The sequence below is a fragment of the Gavia stellata genome, chromosome 19, assembly GCF_030936135.1.
Source record: "Gavia stellata isolate bGavSte3 chromosome 19, bGavSte3.hap2, whole genome shotgun sequence".
Classification (NCBI taxonomy): domain Eukaryota; kingdom Metazoa; phylum Chordata; class Aves; order Gaviiformes; family Gaviidae; genus Gavia; species Gavia stellata.
In genome coordinates, this window is record NC_082612.1 from 2,903,674 (window position 1) to 2,924,841 (window position 21,168).

Below are 21,168 nucleotides of genomic sequence, written 5' to 3' on the forward strand. Positions count from 1 at the left end.
AGCATCCCAAAGGAATGGCAGATGCTAAAAATAGACACATTATCATCACTGTCATTATCAGCCATGTCTACACACACAAGAAGTATAACCCTGAGCGACTTCAGGATGAGGTGTTTTCCCCTCCAGGTTAGTTTCAGGTTGTGGGGGAGCGCGTTTGAGCTCGGCTGAGCAGCGGAGTGTCACAGAGGGGGGATGGCACAGGTATGAATTTAACTGTAGCGAACCTCCCCACTCAGACAAAGCCATCTAAAATTCTTATCATCAGGCCGGCTCGTGAGAAGTTGTAACTCCCCAAACCAAATACTTAGCCCATTCAAAGTTTCAAACCTGGCCCGATAAAGGCTACTCGCCTAAAGATTTCAGAAGGTCAGATAAAACTTGGTGAGGCCGCGAAACGGCAGAAAGCAACCGCGTCCTCCGCCGTATTTAGCAAGAGTACTGAAGTTTAAATAGCAAGCCCCAAACTGTTACAAAAACTCAGCGTTTAGGCGCGTTACTGTATTTGAAAGCACCACCGCCCCAGCTTGAAGCCCAGCTCGTGCTGCAGGTGACGTTCCTGCCATCTTCCTCCTACGGGACTGCTGCGGACCACCGGGAAACAGCACCGGGACCCCCGCCTCCCCAAAAACACCCATGGGTCACCGCCGGTGCCGGGCGAAGGTCCCACCACGGGATGCCGGCCGGCCCGGAGGGGACTGGGGCCAAGCGCTTGCCTTCGCCCCACGGCTGGAGCTCGCCCCACGGCCGGGGCTCCCCCCGCCGCTGCCGCCCTCAGCCGGGGCTACCGGGTGAGCCCGGCATCCCCGAAATCAGCTCGGCGGGCGGCTGCCAACGCCGCCGCGGCCCAGTCTCCCGGGAGCCCCCACCGCCGGGCGCGGGGCCGGGACCCCCGCTCCCTCCTCACCCCCTGGCCCCTCGCAGGGGCCCGATTCCCCTCCGGGCCGCCCCTCGCCGGGGATATGCCCGCAGCCCGCCCCCCCCCCCCCCCACGTATACACGGATCCGTGTGTGTCCGTCAGGGCGCCGAGCGGCGGCTGCGAGGCGGACCAGGCCGCGGCGGCCGCCCCGGGTGCTGGCCCCGGTGCTGGCGGGGCGGCGGCGGGGCCCGACATGGCGGCGCGGGCCCGCTCCCTCCCCCGCGCCCCGCCAGGCCCCGTCGGGCCGCGGCGCTCACCTGCATCCGGCGCGGCGGGGCGGCGGGGCCGGCGGCGGCAGGGCGGCGGGGCGGCGGCGGCGGGCAGCAACGACATGCAGGCGGCGGCCCGCCGGGGAGCGGCGCCGGGCCGGGGACGGAGCCGCGGGGCCGGGGCGGCGGCGGCGGCGGCGGCGGCGGGGAGGAGCGGGCCGGGGCTCGGGCGGCGCGGAGGGCGGAGGAGACGGAGGCGGGCGCGGGGAGGCGGGAGGCGGCGGTGGGAGGCGGGCGGTGCCGGGGCCGTCGCGGGGGGACCTCGGGCACAGGCGGGGCCGTGTCACCGCTCACACCCTCGCGCACGCCGGGCCCTGTCACCCCCCCCCCCCCGCAGCCGGTGTCAGCACCTGCCCGGGGCGGGCAACGACGCACCACCGGCCCGGGGGGACACTGGCAGGTCCTCGAAACGCCCGAGGGCGGGAAGACACCCCGTTTTTACCTCATGATTTTGTCGGCGGCAGCCGGGAAGCGCTCTCCGGAGCGGGAGCCGAGGAGGCGGTGGTCATCGGGAGGGCCAGCGGCCTGCGGCGCCCCGGGGTACGTGGCTCGGGTTTGGGGGAGACTTCTGGGGGGCTGCTTGCCCCCCAAATTACGGAGGTGAGGCGGTGAGTAGGGGGCCGCTCACCCCCAGGGTCGGGAGAGGGAAATGGCCGCTGGCGCAGGCGGGGGGCCGCAGGGGCAGACCGTGTTCAGCGTGGGATTTGAGGGTGCGGATGCCTCCTCTTCGGCATCGGTCACCTTTGTTTCTCCGCAGGCAGCAGCTCCTTTTCTGGTAAATCTTCAGCACCCGAATTTCAGTTGTACGGACCTGTGTGAGACAGGGGATGCTCTTCTGGGCAGCTGAAGCAAGGAAGCACAGGTAAATGTCACTCCAGCGTCAAGCCCGTATTCTCTCAGACACACCAAAATCCTTTTGGTGGCTGTTTCTGCGTTCGATGAGGAGGAACGTGGGCCTACCATGAGGGAAAGGTGGATTGAGAAATAAAATAAAAGCAGCAGCCAGGGGCAGGGGGAGAGATGTAGGTCTTTGCGCACTGACCTGTGGGACAGCCCAGGTGGGAAAATGGTGCTGGGGGGAAAAAAGGGATCGGAGAGGTGCAGGGAGGTGTCTGAGGGGGCAGCAGACAGCTGGGGGGGCACAGGGTGGGACAAGAGATCAGGACCAAGAGCTTTTGATTCGAAGTTGCTTTCTACTGCAGCTGCCTGGAGTCGTGCCGGACCGAAAAAGCTCATTTACGCTCAGAGAGCGGGAAGTGCAGAAGGAGCCTCTGCGATAGAGCAAGGGGTTTTGATAGGAAATGGGCTTCAGAGCGAGGGAGTAATCAGGAATGGGCGCACGTTAACCGTGAGCCCTGTTTCCCTCCCAGGGCCAAAATCCATGATCCACAGCAGCGACCTGGTGTCTAACAAGTCGGAGGCTCACAAGGGGATTGAGGAGTCATGGAGGAAGATCGTAAAGGATGCAGGTCGCTGCCTGATCGCAGGTGCATATTAACAAACAGAGCCACGGGGTGAGTCTTGTGTTACAATCTGCCATCACTATAGGAGATGTACGTCCCTAATGCCCATCCAAAAAGAACCCCTTCCTCCAAACCCGCTCAGCCTCTGTGTTTTAAATTCACGCTTTTTCACTCCTCACTGAGACTTTTTAACCGAGGAGGTGTTTTTGTCCTCCTGTCACCCTCACACCTCCCCATCTTGATCCTTTCCTGGCAACACTGAGCGTATAGTTACATTGGATGAACACGTATCGGTTTTGTTACGGCTTGTTTTACATATGCACGTACATCTGATTTAAAAATAACAATTCTAGTCCAAGAGGCTCCCTGCCGTATCGGGGAACGCCAGGTGGGATGTAAACATCCAACAGCTGCCGGGCCTTCGCAGCGCCCGTGGTCCCTATGGAGACAAACGCTGCCATTTGTGCAGGAAGTTTGAATCACCTTGCACCACAAGAAAACACGTGGTGTCATTGCTAGTCAGGTATTTTACAAGTATTTCCTGACAAACCAACAGACCAGATGAGTCCAGGCTCAGAGTTTCGAGCAGGAGGGATTTGGTTGAGTTTAGAGAATATTCTTGGACAAAGATTTGTCAGGGAGGGGAATGAAACTGCGGGAGTCGGGACGTTTCTAGTCAAAAGCGTGTCGGCGTGGCATTAACAGGCCCCCTTTAATGAGCGTGCATATAGCGAGAGACAGGAGTATAGTTTCTGGCATATATCTGAGCAGCTTAGGACCCAGTTAAACAACTTCCTTATAGAAGGATGCTGCCTCACGAGTAGGTTTGTAGATCTTTTCCCAACCCATTCGCACGGGAACAAGAGTGACAGCAGCCAGAAAAACCTCTTTCTCCAATTACTTGGGACTCACAGCAAAAAATCTCTTTCTCCAATTACTTGGGACTCACAGCAAAAAACGTTAAGAGTGAAACGGCGAACGTTAACCCAGGCAGATGTTTCTTTCGGGCAGAAACATGCCGGTTTCTGAGGGAAGCGGCTCTGGCTGCCCGCGGCCCACAGGAGACACCGCCATGGTGGGTCTACTCTGAGGCAGGTCCTGCCCGCTGAATGCCTTCGAGGGGGGTCAGTTTTGTTCGCAGGGCTGCGGGGACAGCCCCGGTTTTGTACCAGGCTGGTTAAGAACCGAGCGGGAGGCTTTTAATCAGGCAATACCCCCTCACCGGGCGCCCCGGACGCAAACCGCGAAGGGGGACCCGCGCACCGGGGGAACGGCGGGGCCCGGCAGCGGCGGGTGGGGGGACGGCGGTGGGGGGACACTGCGGCGCTTCCGGTCACCACCGGAAGTCCTGGAGCCCGTCGGCCGCCGGAACAATTCTTCTCCGCCGCGGGGACACTTTTTGCGCTGCACCGCGGTGGCCCTGCAAGATGGCGGCGCCCGCTGGCCGCTGCCTTTGGCGAGGTGAAGGGGCTTCGCTGTCTCTCTTACCGCCGGGAAAGCGCAGGCGTTGGCTACCGGCTCTTCTCTGTCTCCAGCCGGCGGCTTTTCCCTTGGTCGCGGGGCAGGGGGCACCCCTGGGGGACGGTGGGGCCTGCCCGGGCGGGGGTGGCGGGGCGCCTGGCGGGCGGCCCCCGGGGAGGTGAGGGAGGCCGGGGCCCCCTTCTGAGACGGTGTTTGCTTTTCCCTCGCAGTACTGGCCCCGCGTCGCGGGTGGGTCTTCCCCGGGCTCGACCAGCGCCTCGCCGCCGCCCCCGCCTTGGTGAGCGCCGCGCCGCCCGCCCGGCCCTATGCTGCGGCAGCGAAGTGAGTGCGTCTCCTTCCATCCGAAGCAGGTTTCTCGGCCGTCGGGTGGCCTGGTGGTGGTAGGGGGGCAGTCTGTGGTGTTTTCGGTGTCTGCAGCGTTGCTCTAACAGCCCAGCTGGCTTTCGTGGCATCCCGCAAGCTCCTAGGGAAACAGCCTGGAGAGAGATCTAAGTTGGACTTGCAGGGAGTGTTTTCTGTTACTCTTGTAATCATTTAAGAGTTACGGGGAGGGATTTACTTGATATTTTTGATGTATGCTTTTGGCGGCTATGGCTGGATTACAGCTTAAGGAGTACTGTCAGCATGAAAGTTGGTAAGCTTATGGAATAGAGTTCAAACAGTTCCTCTTATAGCTTCATGTTGCTTTTTATAGTTTAATTTCTTTTCTCTTTAAGTCTAACATTATGGCATAAGTGGGAGAAGTAAAAATTAGCTCTGTGTACAGAACAGTGAAGCGTGCTGTGCACCAAGTGTTCTGCAGTGTTGCAGACTCTTTTGCCATAGTTAATTGAGGAATGGAGTATCTAGCTATTACTTTAATGTTTTTTTCCCCCTGATTTGAGAGCCTTTGAAAATAGGTAGGAGAATAAGAATTTGGGCTAGTGTTTGTTAACTTGATGCGAAATGATACAGGAAAGGGAGGAGAAATCTTTTTTGAAAGGTGGGACTGCCATGATCCCGTATAAAAAGAAGGAAAACCCTGCAGATGTGGCTCCTTCTGATTACTGGGAAGGTGTGTGGGATTTGCTCGATTTCAGAAGCAGCGCGGGCACAGTGCCCGCTACCAGCCCGTGTGAAGGCACGACCAGTAAAAGTTGGCATGTTATCTTAAACCGGTTTTGCTTTGATACAGAAGGAGGTCATTAACTTGGTTCCATGCTGTGCAAATGTGACTATGTTGTTTGAGGAGCTTAATTGCCTTCAGAGCTTTTGATTCCTGAATGTGTGATTTCTGTCTTGGCCATCTGAGATGAGTAACTGGGATGAATTTAAGGATGCTGTTCAACTTTGTGTAGAACCTTCCTTGTTAACTAATTATTACTTAACAAGTGACACATGACAGTATCTACTTTTTTCTCTTGGAACATGTGCCAAACTCTTCAGCTGATGATTGAACAATATTTTTTTGTTTGTCTTAGAACTGCAAAAAAAGGTTCACAGAAAACCAAGCAGGAAGAAACAAAAAAGAAAAAAGTAACTAGGAGGCGGCCGCTGATGAGCAAGCCTGTGGATGATGTATACTTGACATGGTATTATGAGCGGCCATCGTATGATTTGGAAGAGGCTGTGGGTATGCTAAAGAAATTTCAAGAACTGGACTTCACTAACCCCAAACAGTATGTCTATATTAACGTTTTCCTAGATATGGCACTACAGAAGAAGGTAGGTTGGGCGTGTATACCAATTTTGATACTTATTTCCTTTTTAGCCTGGGAAAGCTTTGTTTTAAGTGCAGAGTGGATGCTGCTGTTGGCCTTCTCGGCTGCCTCTTGCAGCTTCTCTGATTGTCAGAATAATGTGTGCTTTTGCAGGTGGCTTTGTGCCTTTATACGTGTGTAATTATTAAACATTCCTCATACCCCTGAGGTGAAGATAGCCTGTTTTCAAAATCCCTGATGGTGCTATCATGTGACCAAAATTCATGTCTGGACAGAACTGATCAAACTAAGCTTTACATCTGTTTGGACTTTCCGCTTATAGGTGTGTTACCAGAATCATGTGTGTGTGTTGTTCTGGAATGATTGTTGAAGGGAGAGGTGTAATGACAAGCTTCTTCCTGCCTCTGTCCTTCACCTTGTTTTAATTTTTTTTTTTGTAACGTTTCTTGAAAGTATGCTATCGCTTGTTTGCCTGTGACCTTTCTGATGTAAAGGTGTCTAGCCCAGTTCACTCTTTCCCTAAAATTCCTTCTACTTCCCCCATAAGTAGAAAGCAGTTAGACCAGTTTAGAGTTGGTTTCTTCGCATGTTTAACTAAATATCCCTTTAGTATACTACTAGAGCTAGAAAGTAAGTTCATGCTTAAAGAAATGCAGAGCTCTTGCCCCTGCTTTTGGAGGCTATGTGGTAATCTTAAGGCTTGGTGAGAAACACATTCCTTGCTGATGGTTTTCATTGGCTGTTGCATCAGAAATATCATTGAGATAAGCTGCAGCAACAGCACCTCAGTGTTTGTTATTGACTGCGCCTGAGCCCAGTGGCAATCCTACACTGGAGTTGCTGATCCTAGCCCCTTTCTCTTGGGCAAACTGCAGCATAATTAATTTGTGTCTCTTAAGTTTAGATTTGAGTATATACTGGACATAAAGCAGTCAAAACTTATGTGTCATGCTTGTTTGTTATGACCTCTGTGCAAGGAAATTGTGGGTAAGATTGCTATTTAGGGGACCAACTCCATGCGATTGTGTAACTTGCCCTTAAGTCATAATTTCTTTTTTCTGTTTTAATATTTTTTTGTTAGAAAAAAGTGGATCCATTTGCAAGCACTGTTCTTCTTCCATATCGCTTTACAGATAAAACAAATAAGGTCTTGGTTTTCACAGAGGTGGGTAAGCCTAAATTACTTGCTTTATACGTTTTATGTATCTAGCGTGCTCTTAAAACACAACTAGTTCCTGTGCAAGTACTATACCTTTTATTGAGAAGAGTTTGCAAATGCTTTACAGAACTTCTGAGTCTTCCTAGAATTTGTCTTCAGCAGTATCTTAATGTATTATCAAGCATCTTACAGGATTTCCTTCATCTTGATAGGTTTATGTATACGTAGATTATTCTAGCAATGCACTTACGGAGTAAACATCTGCATAGATGTGACCAAGGAAGAGATGATCAAAGATCATTTATACAGTAAAATCTTCATCACCTTTTTGTAACACAGGCAGATGGTGTAGTGTAGCAGCCATGTCCAACCCTGCTGTCTTAAGCCTTAGTAGGCAGTGTAGGTTAGAAGCAGGTGTTATTCACAGTAACTTGTGCTGTAAGCGGATACAGCAGGAGGAGGGGAAAGTAACTTCTTAAAAACCCTAAACAACTTAACAGCCCTCTGCCCCAAACCCTTTGTCTGCTCTCCTAGGAGTTTGCTAATGTGAAATGGTGTGTAGAGCAATTGTAGCATCTGTATGAGACTAGTTTCAGCCTCTGCTGCTGTCCTTTGCCAGTTAATCATTCTAACATAATAGATGGACATAAATCTGTATGAGATTATCCTAGAGAACTGTCACAGATTTAGCTGACTACGCTTTGGGCTTAATTTTTTGTGAAATTCTCTGCCTGAGCTACAAGGTGAGAATCCTCCTATGGAACGGAGGGCTGAAAAAAGACACGAGCATGCCAGGTTCTTTGCTGCTGTATCGCGGAACCTCCTCTCTTTGCTCAAATTCATGTGGAATAAGAGATCCCATGCCTTGTGAAGGTGTGTATGTGGAAAAAGGTTGAGCCACTGAAACGCTTGCTAGTGCTTTTGGACGGAAGTGTGGAGCTATTCAATTTATCCTTGTGAGGAAAAGTTGATTCTGGCTTTGAGTCATGAATATCTGCTTGTATCATAAGCTTTAGCCAAAGTTTTTGTAAAACTGATGCCTTTTACCTTTCCATATTTCAGGCTATTAAAAGTGAAACCTTGCAGCAGACAGATGACGTTAACTTCTAAATGCTCTTTGAAGCCAAAGTTGAATAGCACTTTCAGCAGTTGAATAGCGTTATTTTACAGGGGTTTTAGTAGCATGCTCTCTGCTTTTCTTCAAGCTTAGAGTAAGATGTTGGCTCCATCCAGTGGATGGTTCACTGTAGTTTCCAGGGGATGGAGGGGGGAGAGAAAGGGCTTCTGATAGAGTTCCTCAGCAAATGGGATGGGCTTTTCTCCTTCTTCTCCAGTAGAAGTCGACTAAAGACTTGACTATTGCTTCTTATTGGGACCTGGAGCGAAGCATGGAGTGGCTGCTCCTGAATTAAATCGCCAGCATTAGATATTTTTGGTCTTGGATTGCCTTAAACCATTCTTTCCTTCTTAACCTGTAAATAGCCTGTTTTCATACCCAGTTGTCCAAGATAAATCACCTATCCAGTGCTGTTGATATAGACGAATTGATAGTATGGATGTTACCTAATATATTTTTTTCTCTCAACAGAATGAGCAAGAAGCTGAAATAGCTCGAGAGAATGGAGCTGCTGTTGTGGGAGGAGTTGAATTAATCAAATGGGTATATTTTTAAGAATTCTATAAATATCCTAATTTAAACAGTGACTGAGGCGAGGCAAGCAAGAAACATCATGTCCAGTAAACTCTAGCTTGAAGTTAGCAGCCAATAGGAAGAGCAAGACATGTGTTTCAGTGCTCAGACATGCTTGTAGGTCAACTTGTGTACTGAGGTAATTTATAGTGTTCCTCTATATATATATTTAATCACTTTCATTGCAGATTTTGGAAGATGAAATACAAGTAGACTTCTATGTAGCTGTTCCTGCAATAATGCCTAAGCTAATACCATTAAGGAACAAACTAAGACGAAAATACCCAAGCACAAAAAGAAGTAAGAAGCAATTCTTCCTTATAAATTTCAAGTACTGAACAAGATTTAACTCTAGAGGTGACACTGACACTTTTTGATGAGGATATATAATTACATTGGGTATTAGACTGTACGTGACTGAACCACTTGTTTTGTCTTGGATAAAAGTAGATAAGCTGTGCTTTTCTCATAGAGCGGACAAATGTGGGATTAGAATCAAGGTAAGTTTGCTTACGCGTTGCCCCTATGCTTGTTAGTTCTGATGAACCATAATAGTATTGTGAAGTTACCCAGGAAAACAGAAATAACTTGGAAAAAACATACTCACTGAGACAGTTGTGTTGTTAAACTGTTGTGCAATTGTTTGGATCCCAGCTTCATGACTGCTACTGCTCCTTCTGCTCTCATTACTACTCACCAACAGAGTTAGTTATGCTTTTTTTAGTGCAGCCGGCTCCTTTATCTGTGTGGTCTCTCCTTTTTCATTGTGCTCAAGACATTTCCTCGTCAGGTCGGGCTTCAACAGCAGCAAACATCAGTCTCTTTTGTCCTCCCTTGCTGACTTAGTTTATTTTAGCTATGTGTCAGGGGTCTATTTCAAATATGAAAAATAAAAAAGGGGGTGGTTTTTCAAATGTAGCGTCTGTGCCAGCTGTGTGAAGCACTGAGTCTTGAACCACATCTCTTAATTCCCTGCCCCAGCTGTCTTAATGTTTCAGAAGTGGCAGGCAGTGTTTTTAGGCTCCTAAATGTTTGAGACAAACCTATTAACCTGTCCAAAACATTGCGATAGAGAATGTTTCGGATATTTCTTGGAACAAATGAAAGCTATATTATGCTATTAGGAACTTTTTTGTAGTTTATCCAAGGCTGATTTCTCTTGGAGCCATCAAACTGGGAGAAGTAATGCTTGCATTTGAAGCAATTGGGTGATGGGCTAAATCTGTCAAATGAGCCCTTGCAGCTGAGATAAGAAACAGCTGTCTTGACCTGTGGGAATGGCTGGATTGGGCCAGCATGTTCCAGGTAGTGTGTAACCTTGCTATTACATAGTTGTAAACCTCATTTTTAGGGAAGGCTTGGGGCTTGTGCAAAACCTAACTCAGTAGGTTTTGGTCTTTCAAGCTGCTTTAATTGCTTTTAGGTAATAAAGCTTTGGTTTATATATATGTAAACAGGTTCTTTATTTGAAGTGAAGCCTTTATTATGTTTCCTACTGTATTAGCTATTCTTGTCTGCTGATTAATGAGGAAGGAGGGAAGATAGAAACAATTTATATAGTATGTTTGAGGACACCATTGTCTTGTCCTTGAAACTGCATTTTTGATTGGAGTTAAGTGCCTTAATTGAGAGATTGAATTCTCTCTTTACTAATATCACACTTAGCCATGCTAATAAGCATTACTCAGACAACTTTTTTGCCTTTTTTTTTTAAAATTAGATTCCCTGGGCCATGATATTCCCAAAATGCTGCAACTCTTCAGAGAAGGTCTTGCATACTCGGTAGAAGATGAGTGTGTAATCAAGACAAGAATAGCAAGAGTAAGTTGTATATATGAGTTCTTAAGTTTTTTCTACTGAGCAGAACTGAAGTTAGTATTAAAAGAGGGGGGAAAAACATTTTTCAATCTGTGTGTTACCAAGATTTTTAACCATGTTCTTTAACTGACCTGTGAAGTAAATGGAACTCTTACTTTTTGTTGTGTGACATCATCAGCTGATGTGAGCCCTGTATGTTGTTAATGCGTGGTCATGGAAGATGGCTCTGCTAAAACTGAGAGCAAGGCATACCTGATGCTAAGAAGTTAAGGACGCCGAGAATGGCTTCTATATTTGCTACTAGATTGGCAAGAAATAGTAATAATGAACAAAATAGGATGAAAAAAGTACTCTTCCTAGTAGTCTCCTTGTGAGTTGATATCTTAATGTAGGCTTCCCTTTTCTCCTGCCCTCCTCAGCACTTCCATCAGTAAAATAAAGATTATTTGGTTTTTTTTAAGTAAATAAACCATGGGTTATAAGTCCATGGTCAATATGCACAGGTGGATCAAAAAGTGTTTGCTTTAACCTAATAATTACTCATTAAATTTTGATAACTTTTTTAGTTCTGGACTGGAGCAAAAAGCAAGAACCATTTTGCATTACACCTGCAATATAAAATTAACTTGTGCTTTGCTGTCATATAAGAAATTGGGTTATATAAGAGTATCTTTTCTTTTTTTTTAAGGCCCTTAATATGTTTTCTTTTAATGGCTTTTTAGTTTATTTTCCCTGTTTCAAACTGGTTTTTGTTTTCATTCTGTTTTGTCCATTTGTATTCCTGCCTGATTTTTAGTTTTTCTTTAACTGATGCTGGTACAGAAAAGAAGTGTACAAGATAGGTAACCCATGAAGCTTTGTCTGGCGGTGTTAGAGATGAGTAAGTTTATTAATTCTGGTTAGCTGCTCTGAGTTGTGCACGTGAATTTCAAGGGCTTGCTCGTCTATGTGATACTCAAAATTGAGGTCTTGGGACTATTCTGCTGAAGTGTGTTTTATATTGCACTTTGATATAGGCAGGAAGTATTTTTAGCTGTTTGTAAGTTTTAATGGACTGTGTGAAATGCCTTGGATCCATAGCTCAGTCTTGGTTTTAAATATTGTGACTGTATTCTTTAATTTTTTGCTTTGGACTGCTTAAACCTTAATCATCTTATACGCAGGTATTTTTTAGACTGATTTTAAACTTATTGTGAAGTTTCTTCTTGTATAGTAAAGAAGAAAAATGAGGTTTTTAATAGAGGTGAATGAAGAACTCTGTCTTGACAGTATTCAGTGCAATTGCAGTTGGTTCCGCTTAGTGTAGCGTCCTGCAGCTGTGGCTACAGTTTCTGAAGTTAAAACCACGTCGTCTTACTGATGTAAGATGTTGGTGTTAGGGATTACCATAGCTTCTGGGTCTAGGCAGCTCAGCCCCGCATTTTCATGGCACTTGAGAAGACTTGGTGCAGCTGGAGATGTCGCTCTCGACGAGTAAAGAGTAGGTTCTTGCAAATGAACTCTTAATCTTGGATCAGAAACAGTATGATGAGGGTATACTCAAAGACAGTTCTTATGTGCTACGTTTGTCATCTCTGTGGCAGAGGTGATTCTAACGCTGCGCACACAGTGTGACATAATTCTCTGTCACACTGTTGTGTTTTGATTTGTCTGCAGCGGGATGACTCAGTTATGGCTTGTGTCAAATGGCTCCACCCTCTCCAGCTACTATCCTTTACCTGACCTAGTTTTCGTACTGTTTGCGTGGCGGCGCTGGAAGGAAATCGAGTGCAGGCAAGGCTCTGGGAGGCTGCGAGAGCCTTGAGTGCTTATGCGTATCTGCTCACCACCAAATCAAGAGCTTTTAAAATTTAAATCTTGTCAGTGAGAAAATAAGAACTCATGAAATACACGGAAGCATGAGGATCTATTGCTGTTTTTCAGACAGTAGTATAGATATTTCTGGGAGTCTGCCAAGCTGGCATTTCTCAGAGAGATGTTTTTGCTTTAGTGCTGCTGTCTCATGTTGCCTGTTAGTTCAATTATGGCCAGTGGCTTGATGTAATGCTGCACTCCCACTTAAGTCAACAGCCGCAGTGGTGTTTTCTTAGTAGTAATTGAGGCATCTTTGAAAAGCCCAGAAGTTGGCAGTAGTTAAGTTTAATTAGTAGGTCTGAAGTTGTGAAACTGTGAATGTGAAATGTCCTTTTAAGACATGGAGCTTAAAGCAGAAGGGAGACAAATCAGGACACGCGGGATATCTCCTTTGGAATCAAGCTATCTGCAGAGGGCGGCTTAAAGTATCTATTTTGAGGGGCTTGACATACGTCTTGAGTCCAGACAGCGTGCTGTTGATCATTACAAAATTTTCTTTTTCCCAAGTTGGAGTTGTCTTTAGAAAAATCAGAGACCAAATGTGACACCAGGAAGGAATTTCTAGTATATCTTCCTATCTGTGCAGAGAGCTGCCTGCAAAATGGTTCTTCTATGGAAAAGGGTAAGATAGTTTCAGGAGGTGAGACTTTAAGGTTTGTTCAGAAGGATGTATTTTCTGGGAAGGGACATGTTTACAGGAGCACTGTTTTATTCACGGGGTTTGGAGTATGGAGGGATGAGTACTGAACCAGAGATATCTCAAATCTGGTACAGAGGATGTACAGATGAGTGGAAATGAGAGTTAAGGCAGGAAACAGAAATGCCAGTTTGCACTAGAAGTAGCATCTACCTCCCTTGGCTGTTAATGGGATTGAAGGCCCAAAGTGTCAGTGTCCCTTGAAAAAAAAAAAAAAGGGAAAGACTAATGGATCCTTAGCTTTGAACTCCTTAAAGGAGGGGGGAAAATCCCACAGTTAAGGAAGAGCTGTTAACTCTTGCCATTTCAAATGATTGGGAGTTGAAATATGTTTGTTCAGGGATGAAGGGAATAATGCAAAAAGCACAGGTTGTAACAGTTGGTTTTTGTTACCTGTTTGAGCTGCTCTCTGTTTGAGATATCATATGGAAAGGGTTGCCTGTCTGCAATGCTATTTCTAAATGATTCCAACTATTGACAAGTCCAGGATGAGAGAGATGCTCAGCCATAAATTACGTACCTCAGAGTTGATGGTGTTGCGTAGGTCCTGGTGGTATGTGCTGGACCTGTACCTGAATGATGTCTTCCTAGTAGCCTCGTACTGGCAAAAGGCTTGCGTTTGGAAAAAAACGGGACCAGGGATGTGGAAGAAGTTGTAGGAATAGGAAATAACCCTTTACAACAGCCTCAGTACGGTTATTTCTATGCCTACGTGGTTTTTTTTTTTATTTTCTGCAGACTGCATGGGCCTACTACCTTGGAAATGCGCCTACCTTGAGTGCCAGGATGAGAAAATGCTATCTGCATGGTCCATGTTGTTATAGGCTCCTACACAAACTCTGGGTTTTCTTTCCCCTTTATTCTGACCTTCTCAGGAAGATTCATAACTGAGCAGAAACCTGTGAAAGCAAGGCAACACAAAATACATCAGTGCTCTTCTCTTATTGATAGTGTCAGTCCTCCAGGTGTCTTGGCAAATGGTGCAGAAAGGTTGTTCTGCCACATTTGTCAACACTTACCTGTCGATTCAGAGGCTTTCTTTTTGTTACTGAAAGCAGAGATGTGAGTTTCTGCCCTCACTGCGTAATGAAGATGCTTGATGTCCCAGAATAATGGCCAAGTAGAGTTGTTGCATTATGCTGCTGCAAACCAAAATAAAAATTTTTGGGAGTAGCTCTAAACCTGATTTTTGAAATAGGTGTAGTTAACATTTCATGTAGAGGCATTTGAGGACAAGTTTTTGGAGTTCATTAGAGTCAAGTGTTTTGTGTTGAAATTAAGAGAAAATCTGGTTATATTATAATGATGCAGAGGTCGCATATTGTCATGGGATGCTGGCCAAATTGCCATTGGTAATTGCTTAGCAGCTTACTGTGCTCCAGAAACGTTTTGCTGTTGGAAGAAGATAAAATAGGTGAAAAAGGTAAATCTCTTAATAGACAGCGTGAGAAGACAAAAGGTACCTGCTTGGAAAACAGAGCTATGAACTCATGTCTATTTTCATAACTCATTTATTGTTTTCAATTGACTGAAATATTTTTTTTTTTTTTTTGCGGATGGTTGGAATTCTAGATCTTGCTGTTAAAGGGAGCCAAACTTGAAATTCTGGGTCTCTATGGGTTGTCCTGTTGTTCTTAGTTTGTCTCTCAACAGCTGGAGTAGGGGACTTGAAGTAGATTTCTGCCTGTCCCCCAATACCACAACTGTAAGTGCAGTTAAGGTGCTCTGAGAACTGATTTAGCTTTCTGGTTGAATGGTCACCAGGCAGTCCAGGTCTATTAAATGCAATGAGATAAAGCCATAAAAATTCTAGTTCCATTTTTGGAATGGATAGTTTTTAATGACTGCCTTGTCCTATAGCTCTTCAGAAAAGCTGATACCTCAGTTCTGAGTGAAGATGTTAAAACTCTTAATTTTCTAATTATTGCAGCCTTTATTAAGGAGTTTTAAGTCCTTGTGACTTGATGTGGGAAGACCTCAGTTGAGGAAAAGGCTGCAAGAAACATGGGTGGATCAGTGCTAATACGTATTGGTTCTGGCAATTTCAAAAGGGCAGGAGAGAAGAGTTGAAAACTGGTTCAGGGAATAGAGGGTGGACTGATCTGCCTTGCTGTACTAGGCATTATTTTAGGAGTGTGTGTTATAGCATATATTCTTAATACTGCTTGCTGGAAGAACAGATCACGTGAGTGAGGCAGAAGCTTAAGTAACTTCCCTGAACCTTCTTACAGCACCTTGTGCTGCTCTGGAGAGAGGATTTCTAAACTTTAAACAGTAGTATAGGTAATAATTAATTTCTGTGTTCTGATTGTAGTATATACTGTCATTTTCTAAGGTACTTTGTGGTTAGGTTGTATTTATACAAAGTGGACTAGAAATTGACTTATAGTTGCTCCCTTGCAGGAGTGGTTATTCTTCAGGAAGGCTCAAGACTTAAAGATATTTAGCTCTCACTGCAATCGACCTGAACAAAGTAGCTTGCACAGCTTTGAAGATCTGGGCCAGGGTACATGTGTCAGTTGGGTGAAGGTTTGAATTAAATTAAATATCTAAGTGCTGATACACGGTGACTGGGTCTACACAAGGATTTACTGTGGAATACTTACTTGGAAGATGGAATATTTATTTGGATGTGGAAACTGTTTTGAAATACTTGGAACCCTCTGAGCATTACCTGTCTTTGTTATGGAGCTGTCGGCATTTCAAATTATGGTACGTGGTCTCTTGGGATGTGTCGTGTTATCTGACTGAATGCAAGTCACTCTGTCCTATTTTCCTGTCTGATCAAATACAGAATATTAATTCATGTCTTCATATTTTGAGATGGGTCTTGTCTCATAATACGTTGTGCTTGTAAATCTTTATAAGAAGCTCTAACTTGTTTAGGGGAACTCGCAAGTTCTGTCTCTTAAGAATGCTTCTAGACTTTGTTATGATGAATGCCAAGTAGCTCACTGAAATAGTACAACTGAAGGTTCACTTCAGACCTGAACTTAGCGTAAGGTTTGGAAGGAAACGCTGTTTGAACCTTCATTAGAAGTATAGTTTCTAATTAGCTATTGCCAACGAATTGTTCTGTTTAAATGGTGCTGAGTATTCCTTTATTTTGAAGGAGCAGCATGGTGAGTCTGTCAGTGAAGTGAAATGCTCAGCATTACCAAACATTTTTATGTCTGTTACGAATGATTAAGCACGTTGCAATTGGCATAACAGTGATAAAGACAAGTGTGTTGTGGCCTGTGTAACAGAGGAACTACATTTGGATTGTAAATCTGCCAGAAGAGGGTAAAGAGAGATTAATGGGGCAGATCTGGGAGAAGAGTAGTGAAGTATAACACTGTTTTTATTGCCAAGTAATGCATACGTTTACAGCTAAGTGAGATACTAATAAAATCTGCTCATGCTATGTTGGGAGGTGGCGGAGAGGAAGAGGAGGCCCCAGTGATGCCTGTACACTCCCCTGAAATGGACTTAATTCTGTGAGAATAAATGCTGGGTTTTTTCCTTAATTCCATAGCTGAAACCTCTAGAAAAATAACTTGATTTTTTGTCTGGTTAAGGATATGTGGATGAGATGGGTGAGACCAGATTGCGGATTAAATAAAGCGTGGCAGGGCATTATAGCAGCTGAACATTAAGTCTGAGAAATGCATGTTAAGCTCTGCGGGAGTTGAGAGATGGGTCAGTCCTGGCTTGGACCTGAGGGTGTTAGGCTTGGTGTGTCTCTTGATAGTGAGTTGCACATTCTTGAGGAGAGTCCAGATGAGATAAATAGCAGTCATGGTTTAAGGTGATTGGTATATGAGCGAAGATGGAGGTGTTAATTTTTTGGCAGCAGTATTGGTTCACTTCCAAGTATCTGTGATTGGTGCAGTGAGGGTCACTGACGTGTCTGCAGTGAGGTGTGCTTAAGTGCTTTGTTAGATGAGAGCACTGGGCAGAAGGAGGAGCCATCAGTCCACAGGTGTGGGTTTTTGGTTTTGGGGTTTTTTTTTGGAAGGTCAAAAATGCCATGGATGGGAACTGGGGTGTGTACAAAAAAAAAAAAAAAAAAAAAAAAAAAAAAGTAGATACAGAACTGGTATATGTTTAGAGCTCAGTGCTTTCGTGTACTTCATGTAAGAAGTAGAAATTCCATGTAATATGTTAAAAAGGGAAAGACAAGGGAAAGAAACTTTATAATTTTTAAATTATTTGTTTGGTTTTATTGAAGTTCTTAACGCCTTCAATTTTAGATGCTTGTGGTTTTTGAGTTTTTGTTTTGTGGTCTTTAACAGCTACTTCTTGAAGCTTCTTTCCTCAAATCCTTTATTATAATTTTTGTGAAAACACGTGTACATATGTTGTTTTCTAAGACTTTTTACCTCTTTAAGGCCCCATGTTGTTACAGAGCCATGGGAGTTGCTTTTCATGAGTAGAAATATGGAGAATAATGAGCATATAATGATGTGTAAAATACTTTTTTTTTTCTCTAAGTCATTTGGATAACGCTGTTAATGGGATTTGTAACTCCTTAACAGGGAACACAGAGAAACAAAATGGATCCAAATGTAGAATAAATATGTACACAGTCCTTTCAGATTTATTAATCTAGGCTTTAAGTATCACCATGGCTAACTTTGCATTATCCTTTTTCAGCTGGACATGCCTACTGAGCAGGTAGTTGCTAATCTAAAAGCAGTTATCCATGATATCTGCACATTCAAGCCATCGACTTACGGTAAGTAGCTGTTCTTCTAATGTAGTTGAAGTTAGAGCAAACAAAATCAAGAAATGAGGGTTCTTCACCAGGTTGTCATTTAATGACCTTGCTGCTTTGTCTGCCTTGGGACAGGAGGAGGGAGCTGTTAGGCAACTCGGTAAATGACGACCTGGGAACTTGACAGCCTGTAAGAGCTCTTATTGATGTGAACTCTAATTGCACTGCAGCATTACTTAGGTGGCTGTGTGAGGAAAGGAGTGAGGTGGTGTTCAAATCTAAATTGGCAGACTTGATGCTTAAATAGATTAAAGCCATACAAGGAAATCCTTATGGAGGTCTTCAGCATCTGTGTGCATTGGTTTTACCCCACTGACATGACCCTGTTGTGGCTCAATGCAAAGAATCTGAACCCAGAATCCACCTGCAGTTGCCTTAGTTAAAACCTATGCTTCAGTTAACATCTAGTCTGGTTATCTACCCTGTTTGAAGGTATACCACCTTTTTTATTATTTTTATTGCCAAGATATTTTTAAAATTTCTGTGGCTCCAAGGTAAAAGCTGATGATAATCTCTTTAATTCCTCAGCAAAAGGATCAGGTTACAGAGGAGTAAAGGTGTGAGTTGTGCGTGTTGTTCCTGTGGGTTCTGCTCGCTGTTCTGAGCAAATAAGGTGAACAAGTAATACGCTATCTGCTCTTTGTCATAATGAAGTAAACTTTAAACAGTGTCATCTGCTTAGCTGGAGTGGAAATGGTGATTTATGAACATAATTTTATGGAAGAATAGCCTTGTTTAAGAAAACAACTTTTCGCACACATGAAGCCAATATTAATATAAAAAGAATCATCTTGCATCTCTTCCAGTGACGCTGTTAATAGTAACTACTGTACAGAGAACAGGACATAAAAAGCCGAGTACACAGGCCTTTAGAAGCATTTCAGCCCAAATAAAAAGTATAAGGTGTTGGGTGACTTGAAATATAAGTAAATAGAAGCAGAAAGTGATGGTATTAATGAGTTTGTATGTGAACTCCACCAACCTAGTTAAGTAAAGGTAAGCTCTTCTGGTCTTAGTAGCTTTTTTACTGATTTTGTGGTATCAAGCTTGATTCTTGTGATGGATCTCTTACTGGCTTGATGGAAAATATTGTCTGTTTATAGGAAGCTAATGTGATAATTAACACATCTTTACAACAATGGAGCCTAGATATGCTTGGTAACTATCAATCACTTAGATGAACTAGTTATAGATACCTGTTCTTTAGTTCCTTTCAGGCTTTCCATGTGTAATAGCATGTCTTTGTGCAGCTATGTGGTTATCACTAAAACGACATTGCTCTGCAAGTCACTTGATCTAATGCAAGACTAAAAATACCACCAGGCAAATGTTCTCAGATTATAATGTAGATATATTTAATCTTCCATAAAGAAATCTGACTGGTTTTGTAGTTCTTTTTGTCAAAAGGTTCCCTCAGCATTTCATGGTAGGATCCTGAATTAGGAATGGTTTCTTTTGTGCTTTTAGTCACGTATGAATATTTGGTGATGAACAAACTTCCCATGTGTATCTGGTGTACAGGACCACTTCCCAAAGTGAGTTCACCTGTGTTTTGTTTTCTGGAGGACTGTGTGTGTAAAACTTTACTTGTACATTCTAAAGCCCAGGGGCACCAGTGATGGCAACTGCTGGTGAGGTACTGAAGGAGTAAGGCAGCATCAAGTTATACATTTTACGGCACCAGAATGTGAACTGCATTTTGAACACAGGGTAGATGTTGAACTCTCCGTACTAAGGGAAGTGTCTACATGCATAGTTCTGTTTCTGGTCACATACTTGATGCAGTATGGATTAGAACCAATATAAATCAGCCTGCAGACATGAAAAGTGGTAGAGTGACCAAATTGGTGGTGTTCTTTGTTTTCTAGGTCCTATTGTGCAGAAGTTGGTTATTAGATCTTCAACCAGTGAAGGTTTGCTGTTGAACCTTGATGGGCTTCTACCTCAGGTGGAGAAAGCAGAAGAAGAAAAAAATGCAGAAGATGAAGAAAAAAATGCAGAAGATGAAGAAAAACACGATCAAGAATCTGTTAGTACCTGATGTTTTTCCTTGTAGATCTGATGATCTAGCTTGGAAAGCAAATGGTGTAATTCAAATCATACTTTATGAAAAGAAAAAAAAAATCTAACTTGTGAATTTCACTTGCAAATTCTGTGTAACAAGAAACATTGTCAAATGGGAGTCTGTTGTCAAAACTGAAGACATTTTAAGTTCCTGTTGTTGGTAGCTGAAAGCTCCCTAGTTTGTGCGGTTTTTTTATTTGCATGTAATAGTTCTTACTTAAATAAAAGCATTTCTGTAACTTCTGAAGTATTGCCATCCAGTTTCCACAGTTGCAGCCAAAAGGCCAGCACGTGTTGTATGCGTAATGCTGGGCTTTTTACTCTCTTCAAATTGCAGAATGTTCAATGCTTTTGTTGTCTTGACTTGGTCCCCCGCAGAGCAATTAATGCAGTTATTTGTGGTATAACGGCTGCTGTATAACTTGCTGTATAACTTGCCAGTGAAGGAAACTAGTTTTTATTTACCATACCAATTTTCTGTCAAGTCAGACATGGTGTTCCTTCTGAGTTGGCGGGAGTAACGTCTGCATGATGCTTGTGATATCTCACTTGTTTTCATTTGATCTGCATACGTAGATACTGGAGGGGTATACAGAGGATGGAGGGCTATACAGAGGACTACTGCTCTTCTACTTTGAGCCTCTGGATGCAGGTTAGTCTTTCTGACAAATTGTAATAGGTAAGGTTTTTCAAAGGACGAATTGGATGTATTCTGTGGGAGGAGTGATCGTGCACCTTATCTTTCAAATAATGCTATTTCATCGATGCGTAACTGATACGATGCCCCTTAGAGAATCCAGTCAGTTAGTGGTTTGTTTGCACTATGCTGCAAAAAAATATGCTTAAAATGTTTTGGGATGAAACCTGAGTGAAGCTACAAAGTTTAAGTGTCACTTTCTTGTCGTCTTTTTGTCAGAGAGGTTCTTTTGGATGGGTTTGTGAATAACCACCTGAGATAAACATATGGGTTTGGGGGAGTGGGGGCAGCTTCACAACAAGCAGCAGATCTCTTTCCCATACAGATGACTCTCAGAGGAAGGCTCCTGTGCTACACTTCCTGATGAGATTTTTTTTTTTATTTTGCCTAAAAATTCTGACTCGTGCTTTATGTCGATTTCATGTGTTACTGTCTGGAGATGAAGAGCATGTACATAACGGGAGCTGTAGGGCTGTGGTCCTGTGCTAGGTTAGTCATTTTGGAGGTGCGCTAGGCTCTGTAGACCTGGCTGGAAGACGCTGATTTTCTAGTGGCTGGATGGCGGCTCCCCATCCCCTCTGCCAGTGTATGGGTCGGGG

General features: G+C 44.4%; 2 protein-coding genes across 2 annotated transcripts in view; one reads left to right on the forward strand and one right to left on the reverse strand.

The window, feature by feature from the left end:
* CNOT6L (CCR4-NOT transcription complex subunit 6 like) overlaps positions 1–1,202 on the reverse strand; it is a 34,440-nt gene extending 33,238 nt beyond the window's left edge. Inside the window, exon 1 of the mRNA XM_059826799.1 lies at positions 1,175–1,202. The gene's annotated coding sequence lies outside the window, so the exon portion shown is untranslated. The remainder of the gene's footprint in view (positions 1–1,174) is intronic.
* A 2,874-nt stretch (positions 1,203–4,076) lies between these two features.
* MRPL1 (mitochondrial ribosomal protein L1) lies at positions 4,077–20,113 on the forward strand. The gene is made up of 9 exons (XM_059826865.1): positions 4,077–4,110; positions 4,341–4,452; positions 5,592–5,835; positions 6,913–6,996; positions 8,579–8,650; positions 8,869–8,980; positions 10,401–10,501; positions 17,688–17,769; positions 19,677–20,113. Exons 1-9 carry the CDS (start codon positions 4,077–4,079, stop codon positions 19,847–19,849), a joined length of 1,014 nt encoding a protein of 337 aa, XP_059682848.1. The 3' UTR covers positions 19,850–20,113.
* Positions 20,114–21,168: the final 1,055 nt, after the last annotated feature.